Here is a 16,911-nt window from a genome sequence, read left to right on the forward strand (position 1 = left end):
CCTTCCTTCCTTCCTTCCCTCCCTTTCTCCCTCCCTTTCTCCCTCCCTCCCCCCTCCCTTCCTCCTTTCTTTCTCCCTCCCTCCTCCCTCCTCCCTCCCTCCCTCCCTCCTTTCTTTCTTTCTTTCTTTCTTTCTTTCTTTCTTTCTTTCTTTCTTTCTTTCTTTCTTTCTTTCTTTCTTTCTTTCTTTCTCTCTCCCTCTCTCTCTCTCTCTCTTTCTTTCTTTCTTTCTTTCTTTCTTTCTTTCTTTCTTTCTTTCTTTCTTTCTTTCTTTCTTTCTTTCTTTCTTCATTCCTTTCTCTCTCTCTTTTCTCTTTCTTTCTTTCCTTTCTCTCTTTTCTCTCTCTTCTTTCTTTCTTTCTTTCTTTCTTTCCTTCCTTCTTTCTTTCTTTCTTTCTTTCTGCAGGCTGATAGTTCATCTTCTTTCTTTTCCTCATAAGACACAATTCTAAAGCATTTGTGGTTGTCCTTGTGGATGCCTCTCTGGGTTCAGAATGAATCGAAGAACACAGAATAAGAGTATCCTGATGGAGTGATTGAGTCATCTATCTTAAGAAAGATAATGTAAAATTCTTCCATTTCAAACATTCTGAGGACAAATGTTTGTGCTCACTCTCTTTTATGGAGTCTTTCTCTCAGATTAATTACTGTTTTTATTGTGAGATCCAACAGGTAGTCTCAACTTTGAGTCAAAGAGAAACATTTAATCTGCTCTCTCAGCATCTGAATTTTAGATTTCCCACTGGTAACAATTTTGAAATAAGCTGAGCACTTTCCAGCCAGATGCATTTTCAAAATTTATTTCATTGGAAAATTAAAGTCTAAAATATATTTCTTCATTTAATTTCAATTACCTTAGTTCCTCTGTAGTTTCAAAGAATAAAAAGAAGACTAGTGTTATTTTTCTATACAAATACAAGATACAAATTTTAAAACTATCTTAAAAATTAAAATGAATATATATTTATATATTGTTGAAATGTATAACAAAAGCTAATTACTATTTGGTATCGGAGAAAATATTCCAAAGAGATGCCAAAGTATAATACCAATATATTTAAAGGTTTAATTTAATAAAATTATAATTAGGCTATGCTTGTTCTTTAAAAATGTTTGACAATGTATATATTTACTCCTTCAGTAACTTCCATAGAAGTCATTTTATTTTAGAGAAACATTGTGAAACCTTACTGACTTTTGTATGACCATGTGGAATCACTAAACCAATATAACAAAGAGATAAAGCTTATTGCTATTTTTTGAAATGCAAGGTATGATGAGTTCAAGACATTTTCTCTCTCATTTTCTGTAACATTACATTTTTTTTTCAGTTTAAAAAATATGAAGCGTGACCAGGCGGTGGCACAGTGGATAGAGCATTGGACTGGGATGCAGAGGACCCAGGTTCGAGACCCCAAGGTTGCCAGCTTGAGTGCAGGCTCATCTGGTTTGAGCAAAGCTCACCAGCTTGGACCCAAAGGGGTTACTTGGTCTGCTGTAGCCCCACGGTCAAGGCACATATGAGAAGGCAATCAATGAACAACGAAAAACTTATGATTGATGCTACTCATCTCTCTCAGTTCCTGTCTGTCTGTCCCTATCTATCCCTCTCTCTGACTCTCTCTCTCTGTCTCTGAAAAAAAAATATGGAAGTGCCCATTATAATAAAAATTATATGGGTAGAAAAATGAGAAAACTGCAGCTTTTCTTCCATACTCTTATGATGTGTAATACATCTTAAATGGGTTTCTGTTTACAAGGGAAAATGTGACACCATCTAAGTCCAGTGGAAAGAAGATGATAAACATTTTTTTTCACTTTAATGTCCACCCATTTTGTTGAAACAGGAACATCTTTAACAGTATTTTAATTTTTTGCTGTTTTTTTGGGCCTGTCACATTGTTCTCCTTAATGAATTCTCTGCCAACAGGTTATAGGCTCCTTAAATCAATTATCAGTAACTACTTTGATATTGAATTTTTTGTCCCTAGAAAGTATTGGTCATAAAAGTGCTATTAGTAAAAAATATATATGTGTGCATGTGTCTGTGGGTGTGTATATTTGTATCTCCTGTGCTTTTATAAAGGTGGGGTAAAAGCAGGTTTATAGTTGCAAGTACACAAAACACAGTTTATTCTTGTATTATTATTTATTAATTGTTGTAGTATTTATTTATTAATTATGTTGTAGTATTTTTCATACAAACAACTGCAAATTTACTTTTGCCTATCTTGTACATTCTATTGTATTAGTATATTATCTATACTATAAAACATAAACAACTTAAAGATTTAAAAGAAATAGTCCCCAAATCCAATGGATCCTATTCGCACACCGTGAAGTACACACAATTCGATTTAACTTTGAAGACAGACTTAGAGACTATTTTCAACATGTTCCAAATGACTATAGCTCATTTAGTTCTATTCTTCCGAACCATGTTATCAATGCTTGTGGCCACTAAATAAGTCATTGAAGATATATTTTTATACTTTACTTTCTGTAACAATAGCATTGTATTTTAATTTCAGGAACTATAGAACCTCCTTATATATAATGACCCTAGTCAAATTAGGAAGACCCTGGGCACCTCCAAACCACAATTTTAGTGGGGAAAGAGAACTACTAGAAGACACTTTAAAAGAAAAGTCCTAAAATTCAAAACTACACTGACTGCTCTCTTCTGTCAGGAAATGAGTTTATTTTTCCAGAAGAAATGTGAATCTCATGAGGACAAACCGCTTTTATCAACAAATTCATTTTAGCAGAGGAGTGATCCAATATGTTAAGCTTCTGTTTGTTCAAGTCAACTTGCCAGAAGTTCTATTTATATTTATTCTTTTTAAATATATCTTTTTGAATGTAAGCTCCTTAGCACCATGTGGTAGGCAAGAATGGAAGAGCTCTAGTGCCTTGTTGAGGAGGTAGGTAGTAAGTGGCAATGCAAGACTCCACCTTTGTCTGTCTCCAGTGCCCAACCATGTGCTCTTAACCTCTGGTATTCAATGCCTCTGCTGATTAATTCATAGTTAGTGCTCTTGAATGTCTGCCTTCATGATACTGTTTCACACGAGTGTAAACTAACTCAAATTATCAATGCTTTCGTTGGTAGCTTTCAATTATGTAGCCCTATATCATTTAACTTCAATGATTTTTTGCAAGTTCTCTATTTTTTATACTTACTTATATGTATGTTTTGCTCCTAGATATTGATTATACATCAAGAAGTATAGAATGGGCCTGACCAGGCGGTGGTGCAGTGGAAAGAGTGTCAGACTGGGATATGGAGGACCCAGGTTTGAGACCTCCTAGGTCGCCAGCTTGAGCGCGGGCTCATCTGGTTTGAGCAAAAAGCTCACCAGCTTGGACCCAAGGTCTCTGGCTCAAGCAAGGGGCTACTCGGTCTGCTGAAGGCCCGCGGTCAAGGCACATATGAGAAAGCAATCAATGAACAACTAAGGTGTCGCAATGTGCAACGAAAAACTAATGATTGATGCTTCTCATCTCTCCGTTCCTGTCTGTCTGTCCCTGTCTATCCTTCTTTCTGTCTCTGTAAAAAAAAAAAGTATAGAATGGGGGGCCACTTTTAGAGCATGAGATTGGGGTGACAGGAAATAAATTGCTTCAGAAACTTTTATACTTGTCTATAGTAGCATGGGGTACTAAAGGCTGGAATAGGCTCTCAGGCTCCAGATAACTGGAGTTAATTATATTTTCATATTAACCAAATCATGCTTACTCAATGAAACACCAGAAAACATCAAAAGACTGTAAGAAGGTAGGTAAATTCCTTACCAACTACATTTTGTATAAAATGGTTTCATAGACTAAACTTGTGATAAGGGGGAACATTTTCAGAATCAATAGAAACGTCTAGTTGCATAAGCACAATATAAGTTGTGACGTACTCTCAGGACCTTACCAAGAGATAAAAATATTAGATAATTCAGTTTGAGAATGAGGAAACAAAACAAGATTAACAAAGATTTAATAAATCTTCAACTGTTTGGGGGAGATTATTATATAAACAACATTATCAGGTTGCTCTTCATTTCCAGCAAGATCAAAATAAGTAATTAACTTCAGGATAAAGAATTTAGATTAAGTCTATGGAGGAACAATTTGACAGTAGTGGTTCCAATTTTAGAAAAAGTTATTATGAGAAGGACATTGCAGAAATAAATTATCACCTGTCTGTGACTGGGTTATTGTTCCGTAATCAGCTAGAGGATTCAATATTTATCCCAATTCAACAGATATTTATCAATTATTCATTGGAAAGGAATTTAAAATTTGGTAGGAAAAAAGGACAAATATACCAAGAACCACTGTACAAGGCAGATTTAGACAATGTATCAAGAAGAAATTGCCTCAGAAATTCATAAAAGAAAAACTACATTTAAGGAAATCAGGAAAGAGTTTATGTTGACTATATCATTGGAGATCAATATTGAAACAAATGTAACTAGTGGATGAGAAAGTCTGTGTTGTGGTTGTGTGTGTTTGAGAACAGAGAGGTAAAGTCCAATTAAGATAATAATATATGCAAAAACACAAAAACAATTTACATGGATGAGAGGGCAGTTTAGTTCACTTGAAATACAGAGCAAGTTGAAGGTAGTAGATGAATTTCCTTAGGGTGAGAATTCGGAGAAAAGAATGCCAAGAAAAAAACTTGGATTAAGAAAGCAAAAGAAGGAAGAGAACCAGAATGAAGATGCTTAAATTTTATTTTATGTATTTGTTAATTCTTTCAACAAATATTTGTCACATACTTGCTATGTGCCAAGCACTGAAAGGTAACTAAATATTTATTACTTTCATGGTGTTTAGAATCTAGAGGCAAACAATATCTATGAAATAATGATGGAAATAAACATAGAAGTACAACGGGAATGCAGTCAAAATGAAGAGCTGATCGTGGAAGGCCAGGTAAGATGAAGAGGTAGCCATAGACAATCCTATTAGGGTTTTAGGGAATGGGAAGCCCTGATAGGGCTTTAAATATGTGGGTGACATAAACAAATGCATTAAAAAAACCTCACCAGTAATCCAGTGTGGAGAATAGGTCAGAGAGAGATAAGGTGAGTAGGGAGGCTGTTTCAGCATTCCAGGTGACAGATTATAGTATCTCGGCTCAGAGTTATGGTTATGAAGATGGAAAGAAATAAACCAAGAAGGACCTAGTTTGATGAGTAAGTGGAGATGTATTGGAAGTAGCAATAAGACTTGTTGCCAGAGTTGATGGAGATCTCGAGAGAAAATTGGATCCTTGATAGATATCTGGTTTGTACAATTGATTGAATGGTGGTGCCATTTAGATACATGGCAACTGATGGAGAGACAGGTTTCCAGGGGGACACCATGGGTTAGTTTAGGAAATCTTGAGTTTGAGGTGCTTTTGTGATGTCAACTTGATGTTTTAAAAGGCAGCTGGATAAATGAGATTGAAGTTTAGATGGTCTGGGATTAAGAATTAAATAGTGACTCTGGTCGTTTTTTTCAGTGATAGAGTGTTTGGCCCAGCATGTGAATGTCCCAGGTTCAATCCTGGTCAGGGCACACAGAAGTGACCATCTGCTTCTCCACCTTCTCACACTCTCCCTTTTCTCTCTCTAGCTCTCTCTTCCCCTCTTGTGGTCATGGATTGGTTGGAGCAAGTTGGGTCTGGGTGCTGAGGATGGTTCCATAGCTTTGCTTCAAGCACTAAAATAGCTCTGTTGCTGAGCAACAAAGCAATGGTCCCAGATGGGCAGAGCATTGCTTGGTAGGGGGTCTGCCGGGTGGACCTGGTCAGGGTGCATGGGGGAGTCTGTCCCTCTGCCTCCCCACTTCTCAGTTAAGAAAAAGGAAAGAAAAGTAAATATATACATTCCTATGTGAGAATATAATAAAAGTGTAGGCATAAATAAGATCATTCAGGGAAAGAGTATGCTATAGAATAAGAGAGAAGAGGGCCTAAAACCACGCCTTGAGAAACTCTAGTAAACTAATGAACTAGTATAGAAGATAATAATCCTGCCATTATCTTCAGGGAATTAGTAAGAGTAGGAGGAAAATAGGAAAAGTGACACGTCACAGATGCCAAGAGAAAAACATACAAGAAGAAGAAGGGAACTGGTTCACAGTGATTCTGCTGAATGGCCAAATAAGGTAAAGGCTGGAATGTTTGTTGGATCTGCATATGGCAAGAGTGAAAGCTTTGTCAGGAAAACCTTCTCTCATCTGCTCAGACAGAATTAGATGTACCCTCATTTGGGTTCTCACTGAGGTGTACTTAATCTGGTTATAGCACCTGATATTTATACTGAAATGATTGAGGTAAGTTCATCTCTCTTCTTAGGGAGGACAAGAACTTTTTTACACAGTTTGTTTCTCAGAAATGGAGTAGCTCTTTAAAAATGTGAAATGTTAAATATGTATTTGTTTTATTTATAAGTAACACATAAAGAATAGTTAGAACAACAGAAAAACATAGAGAGGACAAGGAGTGGCAAGTGCCTCAGAGAATTTGAAGGTAAAGAAAACTAGCAAATACCACCATCATGCATGTCATGCATGCATGTCAGAAGATTGAGCATGTAGCCTGCAAAAGAAAGTCTTCCTTCCAGAACACTCTGCTCAGAACTCTGAGGCATAGTAATTCAACTGTTAATTGGTGTCCTAAAAAAACCCAACACTACGCTATTTGTCTGTCTGTAATGTCCCTGTAGATATCTAATGGCTTTGTTGAATGACATTGCTAAGAGCTATCAGTCAGAAACCTCATCATTAGCTATCAAAAAAAGCAAAGGATTTGCCTTTCTAAAACCTGAATAAAGATTCCTTTTGAAATCAGGAGTATAATGAGCAATTAACTAATAAGAGCTAATAACCACATGCTCTATATTTAAGTTTTATAAATAGAATAAATTACCTGTCTCTCCTTCACTATCAAATGACAATTTCCTTCTTCGTAGTTTACAGTTGTCTCCTTCAGAGTCATTCATGGACTGTGAGCGTAGTAAGAGATCAGCCTTTGTTGATAAAACATGAAGATAAAATGAATAATTATTCAATTTGAATATAATGTGCTATCAGTAAACTCTTTACTATTTCATATGACTTTAACTACTGTGAGACTTAATTATTAGATTGCAGATAACTAGTTACCATGCTTTGCTTAATGGTTCTTTTTAAATTATAAAATAGACTCATAGAACAATTCTAATAGTTTCACAGTCTGATGGAAAATCATAGTTTTAGAAGTTACTCATTAGATCCTGATGAGGTGGTGGCACAGTGGATAAAGCATTGGTCTGGGATGCAGAAGACCCAGGTTTGAAACCCCAAGGTCGCTGGCTTGAGAGTGGGTTAATCTGACTTGAGCGTGAGCTCACCAACTTGAGTGCAGGGTTGCTGGCTTGAGCGTGGGATCATAGCCATGACGCCATGGTCACTGGCTTGAGCCCAAAGGTCACTGGCTTGAAGCTCAAGGTCGCTGGCTTGAGCCCAAGGTCACTGACTTGAACAAGGGGTCACTGGCTCAGCTAGCACCCCCCTGTAAAGGCACATATAAGGAAGCAATCAATGAACAACTAAGGAGCCACAATGAAGAATTGATGCTTCTCATCTCTCTCCCTTCCTGTCTATCTGTCTGTATCTGTCCCTCTCTGTCTCTCTCTCTGTCTCTGTCACAAAAAAAGGAAGTTATTCATCAGAAATGTGTGGGGATGATGTTGACAACATTTAGAGATAACATGTTTCTTTATGTGAAATGTATTTTATGTAACTTGATAAAGTTAAAATAATAATAATTTTTAAAAACGTTGCAGAATCTGTATTACTTCTGCAACAGAGGGAAAAAATTTGAACTAATTATAACTAGCTGTGATGTTTAAATTACATAATAATGATTGGAAGGTGGTACATTTACACAATGAAATACTAGTTGGTTGTAAAAAAAAAAAAATTACCCTTTGTGACAGCATAGATGGACCTGGAGAATATTATGCTAAGTGATATAAGCCAGTCAGAGAAAGACAAGTACCATATGATTTTACTTACATGTGAAATGTAATGAACAAAATAAAAGAAACCCCAAATAGAAACAGATTCATAGATATGGAGAACAGACTGACAGCTCACAAAGGAGATAGTGTTGGGGATTGGGTAAAAAGGTGAAGGCGGCCCTGGCCGGTTGGCTCAGCGGTAGAGCGTGGGCCTGGCGTTCAGGGACCCGGGTTCGATTCCCAGCCAGGGCACATAGGAGAAGCGCCCATTTGCTTCTCCACCCCACCCCCTCCTTCCTCTCTGTCTCTCTCTTCCCCTCCCGCAGCCAAGGCTCCATTGGAGCAAAGATGGCCCAGGCGCTGGGGATGGCTCCTTGGCCTCTGCCCCAGGCGCTAGAGTGGCTCTGGTCGCGGCAGAGCGACGCCCCCTGGTGGGCAGAGCGTCGCCCCTGGTGGGCGTGCCGGGTGGATCCCGGTCAGGCGCATGCGGGAGTCTGTCTGACTGTCTCTCCCCGTTTCCAGCTTCAGAAAAATACCAAAAAAAAAAAAAAAAAAAAAAAAAGGTGAAGGCATTAGCAAAGGAAAAAACTAAAAGCTAAAAGACACAGACAACAGTGTGGGGACTGCAAGAGAGAAAGGGGTGGGAGGAGGTAGGAGAGAGTAGAGGGTAATAGCTGGTGATGGAGGTGATGAACACACAATGCAATAAACAGATGATGTGTTATAGAATTGTATACCTGAAATGTATAATTCTGTAACCAATTTCACCCCAATACATTCAATATAAAACAAAAAATAAAATAAATTTTACAATAAAAATAAGATTAAATTCAGTAAATCCTATTCTTTGAACCCTTCATTTCCTTCCCTCGATTTCTCCTCTCCCATCCCTCTAGTTCACTCTGTAAGATATCAGTCTTGTAAATAAAAACAAAGGTTCCCAAATAAATAAAACAAATGAAAGCTTCTGTTTTATTTGGTTGGTTGCTGCATAAACTTTTTATGTATAAAAGTTATCTGTGGTGGATGTTTGTTGTTTTCAATGCAAAATCAGAATAAGTTTGGTAACATTTGATAAAATACTGAAGTAAAACCATTATAAAACACATACATTATTGATAATTTGAAACTCTTACTACCAAAATATTTTTCAACTTTTCAGTGTTTTGAAAAGAAATTAGCTGAATTGAGCTGGTTCTTAATGTAACTAGTGACTTTAAAAGTCAAATTAAAAAGTTTTTGCATGGCAAAGAAAATCAGCAACAAAATAGGACAACATATTGACTAGAAAAATATACTTGCCAATCATACATTCTATAAGGGGTTAATATCCAAAATTTATAAAGAATTCATACAACTGAACATAAAAAAATCCAATTAAAAAATGGTCAGAGGACCTGAAAGGACATTTTTCCAAAGAGGACATACTGATAACCAACAGACATACAAAAAGATGCTCAGTGTCACTAATCACAAGAGAAATCCAAATTAAGACCATAGTAAGATATCAAGTCACATTTTTCAGAATTGCTATAATCAATAAACTGGTAGACAATAATTGTTGATGAAGGTAAGAAAAAAATAGAATCCTCATGCAGATTGTGAATTGGTGCAGCCACTATAGAAAAGGGTATGGAAGTTCTTAAAAAAACTAAAAATAGAAGTACTTTATGAAACAACAATTACACTTCTAGTTATATTTCCAAAGAAATCCAAAATACTAATTCGGAAACACCCCCCCCCCCGATGTTTATTGCAGCATTATTTACAATAGCCAAGATATGGAAGCAACCCAAGTGTCCATCCATGGACAAATGGATAAAGAAGTGGTGGTACAACATATAGACTATAAATTATAACTCAGCCATAAAAAAATGAACTCTAACTATTTGCAACAACAAGAATGGACCTAGAAGTATTATGCTAAGTAAAATAAGTCAGTCAGAAGAAGACATATACCATATGATTTCCCCTTATGTGTGGAATCCAAAGAACACAGTAAACAAAACAGAAACATTCATGGATACAAACTGAGGGTTCCTGGATGGGAGGAGAGATCGGTACTCCAGTGAAAAAGGTGAAGGAGCCTGACCAGGCAGTGGTGCAGTGGATAGAGGATTGTCTGAGGACCCAGGTTCAAAACCCTGAGGTTGCTGGCTTGAGTGCAGGCTCATCAGCTTGAGCACGGGGTTGCCAGCTTGAGCATAGGATCATAGACACGACCCCATTGTCTCTGGCTTGAGCCCCATGTTGCTAACTTCAGCATGGGGCCACTGGCTGGGCTGGAGCTCCTGATCAAGGCACATATGAAGAAGCAATCAAAGAACAGCTAAGATGCTGCAATGAAGAATTGATGCTTCTCGTTTTTTTTCTCTTCCTGTCTGTCTGACCCTCCACCTCCTCTTTCTCTCTCTCACTTAAAAAAAAATGGCGAAGGAAGTAAAAAATGAAAAATAGTCAAAGTGATGTAAATAGTGCAAAATAGTCAAAGTGATGTAAATGATAGCATAGGGAATATAGTCAATAATATTGTTATAATTATGTATGGTGCCAGGTGGGAACTAGAATTATCAGGGGGATTCCTTTATAAATTGTATAATTGCCTAATCATTATGCTGCACACTTGAAACTAATTTAATATAATATTAAAAGCCAATTGTAATTAAAAAACAAAATTAAAAAAATTTAAAGGTTACCTTTATCTTGAAATTTGTCACAGTATCTGGGAATGACTAACTCGAGGAAGGATTAAATTTACCACGTTTAACCAAACTATTCACTTGAAGATCTTTTTTCCCAAAGAGTATATAGTTAGCATTATAATACATTGGCACATTTCAAAAGCCCAACAGATGATTTTTGATAAAAAATAATATATTTCAAATTGGAGTTGGGATTATAGGGTTTGGGGGAGAGAAGGATAGAGGAATAACGTATAAATTGTGGTTTAAATGTAAGTTTTATATTCTTAAAATAGTGGTAGATCAGAAGAATATATTTTCATAGTGGAGAAAAGAAGGGATATAAAGGCTACATTCTCAAAACTAATCCTAGTTTAAATTATATGTAGAATCATTTAAAATATTTTTATTAGACAATATGCTATTCATTCTGCAGCACTAATTTTGACTCAAGTATATAAGTCTGATTAATTTTTACCTCTATGATTTGATAACTGTGTTAAATATGAACCTAAACTACAGTAAGTTTTTTTTTCATTATTATTAAAAAGACATTGCTAAACGATGTATGATATATACTGTAAATAATAGCTGAAACAATATTTTAACCTCTGTATAAGATAAACTTGTTTAGGGGATTTTCAATACTCTAGATCCACCCATTTCTTTTATTTTTTAAGTGAGAGGAGGGGTGATAGTGAGACAGACTCCCACATGTGCCCTGAACCAGCATTCACCCTACAATCCCATCTGGGGCCGATGCCAGAGGACCAAGCTATTTTATCACTCGAAGCTATACTCAAACCAACTGAGCCACTGGCTGTGGAGAGGAAGAGGGAGAGAAGGGAAAATGGAAGAGGGAGGGGGAGAGAAGCCGATGGTCATTTCTTCTGTGTGCCCTGGCTGGAAGTCGAACTCAGGACGTCCATATGCTGGGCTGATGCTCTATCCTCTGAGCCACCAGCCAGACCCAAAATTCACCCATTTCTTTCAAATAGTTGTCATATTTACTATAAACTGAGGCTATTTTAAATCTAAAGTATGTCACCTAAGAGTTCTTAAAAAGTCAAATTTAATTAAGCTACTTAAAATTATTTAATATATTTGAAAGTAATCAGACTGAATTCATTTCCTATAATTTAAAAATTCCAATATTAAGTTGGCTTTTTCTTCTACATATTCGGAATTGGTCAAGTTTTGCTACAGTATTTTGCTTGACCTTTCAGAAGTATTTGGGCAATCCAAGAATAAAATAAAATGTCAAAAGTACAAGAAATAAGCAAACAGTTAACATATACCTTTGCACTCTCATGTCTTAGGTTGAAAGTCAACTCTAGGTTTGTGAGAAAGTGATCAGAAAACTCAGGATACATATCCAAAACCTCTAACAAGTCTTCTCTCTGGATCTTGTGCAAGTCACAGTATGTGAGAGCTCTGACGTCTGCGTTAGACTTTCCAGGCTTGGCATAAAGATGAACCATTTCTCCAAATATATCGTTTTTTCCTTAAAAAAAAAGAAAAAAGAAAAGAAATAAAGAAATTTGTATTTAATGTTTTCCCCCCTAAAAACAGAAGAGAACCTCTGACTAATTTCTGAACTAAAGATTTCAAGTGTAAAACCCCGTAACCAACAGACTGTCGGGCAGCAAAATACCTCATACTGATTCCCCCAGTCCTGTGTGTCGGCTGAGTAGAAATTGCCTCTTAGTTCACTGGTCCTAGTATATTACCTATTATTTTCTTGTCTTGATTCTTTGGCTAAACAACTAGAATTCAGCAAACAAGGCTTCAGTCTACTGTGTCCCACATTGCTAAACAAAGGTTCCTGCCATATAGTAGGTATGGTCTAATTCTGTCAATCCAGAAATATGAGAAAGCTTCAGTGAACATACTTTGTTTCCTTTAGTAGCTACTTTTGAATTTGCCTTTAATGAATTTGTCCAGTTGTAGTCATGCTTTTGTTTTTTAACCACATATCTTTTATTCTAAAAGTGTGTCCTTGCATTCTTCACAAACGTGTCGGTGTCTGTCTTCTGATGAGCCTTCCTCGTCCCCTCTGCTTGGCCACAGCCATCTGCTTTTCCAGGCCTTGCTGAACGGTGAGGAGGATAATGACAACAGCAACAAAAAACACTCGTTGGGGACAAAGTAGGTGCCAGGAATGGTGACAAATACGTAGATGCTTTATTTCATTTAAGACCTCAAATAATCTCCTAAAGAAATTATTAATTATTATCCAAATTTATAAAAATCTAAAGAGGATTAAAGAGTTAAACTGATTAGGTCAAGGTCACCTTCTTAGTTGGGTAAAGGGAGGGAGAGAGTAATTATGATTAAATCCCACGCATTCTGACTCCAGTCACAATCTTTCCATATTCCTATATTTCATTTCCCCTAATATTTTTTTCTAAATGTGACAGCAAATTAGCTTTTTCTGTCTCTGGATATCAAGACACTTAAAAATTGTACCTGTGAAAAATGTACTCTATAACTACCAAGAGATTATTTTTAAAATCCTCAATGCTTGTGTAAAATAGTAATTTCTCACATATATCCTGAAGCTTCTTTTCATATTTAGAAAAATATACTTCCTGGATCTGTTAATATATATAAATATTTTTTTTGTTAGACAAGTTCCATAACTGACCAAAGAAACTATCAAAGGCTTTGAAACAATCAAGTTTGAACTAGTCAAAAAAAAAAGAAAAAAGCTGTAATGTTATCTTAAGTGTGAATTTAATGGTGAGAAATCTTGCACCATATATTTATAATGAAAATTGATATTATAGCCAATAAATTAATTTTAATTTAGATAAATACTTAGCTTTCTAAAACTAGAATTGATAATCATAACGTGAAGATTTCAGGTGTAGATTTTCATGAAGAAAGAGACCGTAAAAGAGAATCTCTTCAAATTCTTTCCAGTTTCAATACTTCAGTGTAGGTATTATCAAGGACAATCCCTGAGCTAAATTCAGTCTGGGGTTTGTATTCTAATTAGCTTATGTGACTATAAATGAGGAAAGACTAAGCTAGGCAGCATGTACACTTTAATTACGCTCTAAAATTACTGTTTTATAAAGCAAGGAGGCTTGTTACTTTCCTGCAGAAATAGCTCTGGCCGATTTAAAGATCAGCAATGCAGTGAAGCATGCTCCTTTTCTGGCTGTATCACAGAGAAAACTGTCAAAGGCCAAATCCGGTGAAAATTCAACTTTCTTGTGTAGTCACTAAGTGATTTAGAATATGTTTTTAGTCTTGCCTGCTTATTATATTATAAACCAAATTGTGCATGTTGTCAATTTAGGGGAAAATTATTTTAAAGCTATTATGATAAAATTATAAAAACATATAGAAATAACTCAAACACCTCCATTCATGCACTGGGTCCTAGGCAAACTCGGTTGTACACGGAAGAGAACAGAAAACATCCTTGTCCTTTTGGACATTAACACCAAGAGCAGAGTGAAAGGAAATCACTGAATTGCATGTTCGTTACTTAAATGGACCTGCATTTAATCCACAGGAAAAAAAGAAGTACAAATGATTACAAACATTGCAGGGTTGGGGGTGTTCCTCTGGGCAGTCTGAGGCTCAGGGGTAGGAGAGCAGAACTGACCTCCTTTTTCTCTGTCATCTTGTTTTCCCCAACTCTCCTAATATTCCAAAGAAATCTTGCAAGTTCACCCTACATTTATTTTTGAAGAGACAGATTGGACAGATGACTCTCTTCTGCACCCAAACCAGTTTATTACTAACTTTAATCTCCTCGCAGCAAGGTCATAGCTCTATATTACTTAGGTAACAACCCATAAATTCAGTTTGATGGTACACAATAGGTAAAAGTGTGTAATAAATGGATGGAATTTATCAAAAAATAACCCCAGTTCAAGATAGGGCATTGGCACATGCTAGTCAGTATGCTTACAGTATGTACGTTTTATTTAAGGTGTTAAGGAATCCAGCATTAATACAAAATCCTCTAAGATGAAAAGAAAAATACTGACTACTTTTATATCTTGGACCTCAAATGCTTAAGTAGCTACCAAACAAGGACAGAAGGGCATGACAGAATTGTTTATACATAAGAGAAAAAGTGAGAATCAATAAAACATATTTTCTGAGACATTAATTTGGTTTAAATTGAATTTTTAAAAAAGCTTTAAAATTAGCCATCAGTCTTAAATTGTACTCATAAATAAATAAATAAGTCCTTTTTTTGCATTGTACTAGCTTACAACTAAATTTATCACAGTCTAGTTTTATTCTTTTTTTTTTTAAGAGAGATAGAGGCAGGGAGGTCAAAAGAGAGAGAGAGAGGGAGAGAGACAAGAACATCGAACTGCTCCTATATGTGCCCTGACTAGGGAATTGAACCAGCAACCTCTGTGCTCCAGGATAACGCTTCCACCAACTGCGCTATACAGCCAGGGCTTAATTTTTATTGATTTTTTAGAGAGACAGAGAAAGGGGAAAAAGAAGTGAAGCATTCATTTGTTGTTCCATTCAGCTGTGCATTCATTAGCTGCTTTCTGTGTATTGCCTGACCAGGGGTCAAACCTGCAACCTTGATTTTTCTGGACAATGTTCTTAACCGACTGAGCTAACTGGCCAGGGCCACAATCCAGTTTTAAAACACTCACCCAGAATAGCTACCACAATGTCATCTTTGAGGATTTCAATGGAGCCTCTGGATAAGAAATACAGTGCAGTGAGGACATCCCCACAATGAACCAAAGTGTCTCCTGGAGGCGCATGGGTGGTCTTGAACTTCATTGCCAAAGCTCTAAGGCAACCTTTACTTGCCCCCCGAAAGGCTTTGCAGTTTTGCAGCAAAGTCTGGTTGAGATGTAGACAAATGTCAGCTTGTAAACATTCTGGGAAACCCTTGAGGACCTGAAGAAAAAAAATGAAGAGTTTCATACTACAGCGCACAGGGTACCCCCACCTGAAATAAAATATATTTCTTGCTTACAGAACCGTAGGTGTGGTAATTGTCACACAGGTGTTCTCACAATACTTCTACCTCACCTACCTTAATGAATACTTGGTTTGCTAAACATGTTAGAATTTTAACTCAAATACTTGTTCTTTAAATTAATTGCAGGCATTCAGACCCAACACTAATGCTGTCTCATTAAAATATAATGCCTACAACATTTCACACTGCTTTTTATTCCCTGCGTTATGTTATTTAACATCATACTGTGCACAGATATAATACAATGTGACGGTTAATAAGACATAATTAATGAAAGGCGGTACAACTAGAAAGACAACTGTTTGAAGGAATTTCAAGTCAATTAGGATTGTTATCTTTGGTACTGGTATCTTAGTTATAATTAATAAAAATAATGATCCTGAAATAGCCATTGTGTTTGTAAATGTCACATACCAGAGAGTGCTCTGAGCTAACAATACTCGGAATATCTATGTTTCATATGTACATTATTAATATTAAATTTTGTGATAAGCACTGAAAATAAAGAGGACAACAGCAAACATACTTTAAAAGTGTAGTTTAGTTTTCAGAATTAGAAGTCGTTCCAGAATTTACAATGCACAAATAAAGCTTCTTCCAGAGCTACTATTTTGACAGTCTATCCAATGACTGATTTAAAACTTGTAGATAAGATTAAATAATAGCTTGTGACAAGTGCTACTCAATTTAAACTGAATATAATTTTATGTTATTTTATAGAATTTCCAGTATTCAGTGAGAAAAGACACTCAACTCTTGCTTTTCTGCATTTGTTTAGCTACTTGGGGTACCATATACAGATTTTACTTCTCCTGTTTATTTTATCAGTACAAATGGATCAATTTATATATGTTTTGGGGGAAGAGGGAAGAAGCAAGAGGCATTAAAGAGTGACTAATCATGCCATTTTAGGATTTTTACCTTTTTGGGTCAACAGTGCTATTGCTACCCAATACAGTTGAAAGTAATCATTAATTATTTGTATAGATATTTCAAATGCATGTGACTCGTAGAGGAACTTTGAATTAGATTACATTTGATTTAACTTACAATTATTATTACTTTAAATATTAAAGCATCCACAGAAATCCTGCTTCAGTAGAGCCCATGTGTGATGCAACTGGTTAAACTGACAGTGACTATGTTATAAAAGCATCAGTGAGAGATCTGAAACACAACCACTATTTCCAATCTTGTCTCCTTTGTTGTAGAGTCTTCCACAGAAATAGGTCAAGGGTGTTTTAGAAGAAAACCCACAG

The 16,911-nt window shown here is 36.2% G+C and overlaps 1 protein-coding gene across 1 annotated transcript in view; it reads right to left on the reverse strand.

Moving 5' to 3' along the window:
• KCNH7 (potassium voltage-gated channel subfamily H member 7) overlaps positions 1–16,911 on the reverse strand; it is a 587,186-nt gene that overhangs the window by 23,993 nt on the left and 546,282 nt on the right. The window contains exons 11-13 of the mRNA XM_066346115.1: positions 15,315–15,567; positions 11,970–12,175; positions 6,916–7,015 (exon numbers count right to left, since the gene is read on the reverse strand). Of these exons, the coding sequence (XP_066202212.1) occupies positions 6,916–7,015; positions 11,970–12,175; positions 15,315–15,567 (559 nt within the window). The remainder of the gene's footprint in view (positions 1–6,915; positions 7,016–11,969; positions 12,176–15,314; positions 15,568–16,911) is intronic.

Source organism: Saccopteryx leptura, chromosome 7 (assembly GCF_036850995.1).
Source record: "Saccopteryx leptura isolate mSacLep1 chromosome 7, mSacLep1_pri_phased_curated, whole genome shotgun sequence".
Classification (NCBI taxonomy): Eukaryota; Metazoa; Chordata; class Mammalia; order Chiroptera; family Emballonuridae; genus Saccopteryx; species Saccopteryx leptura.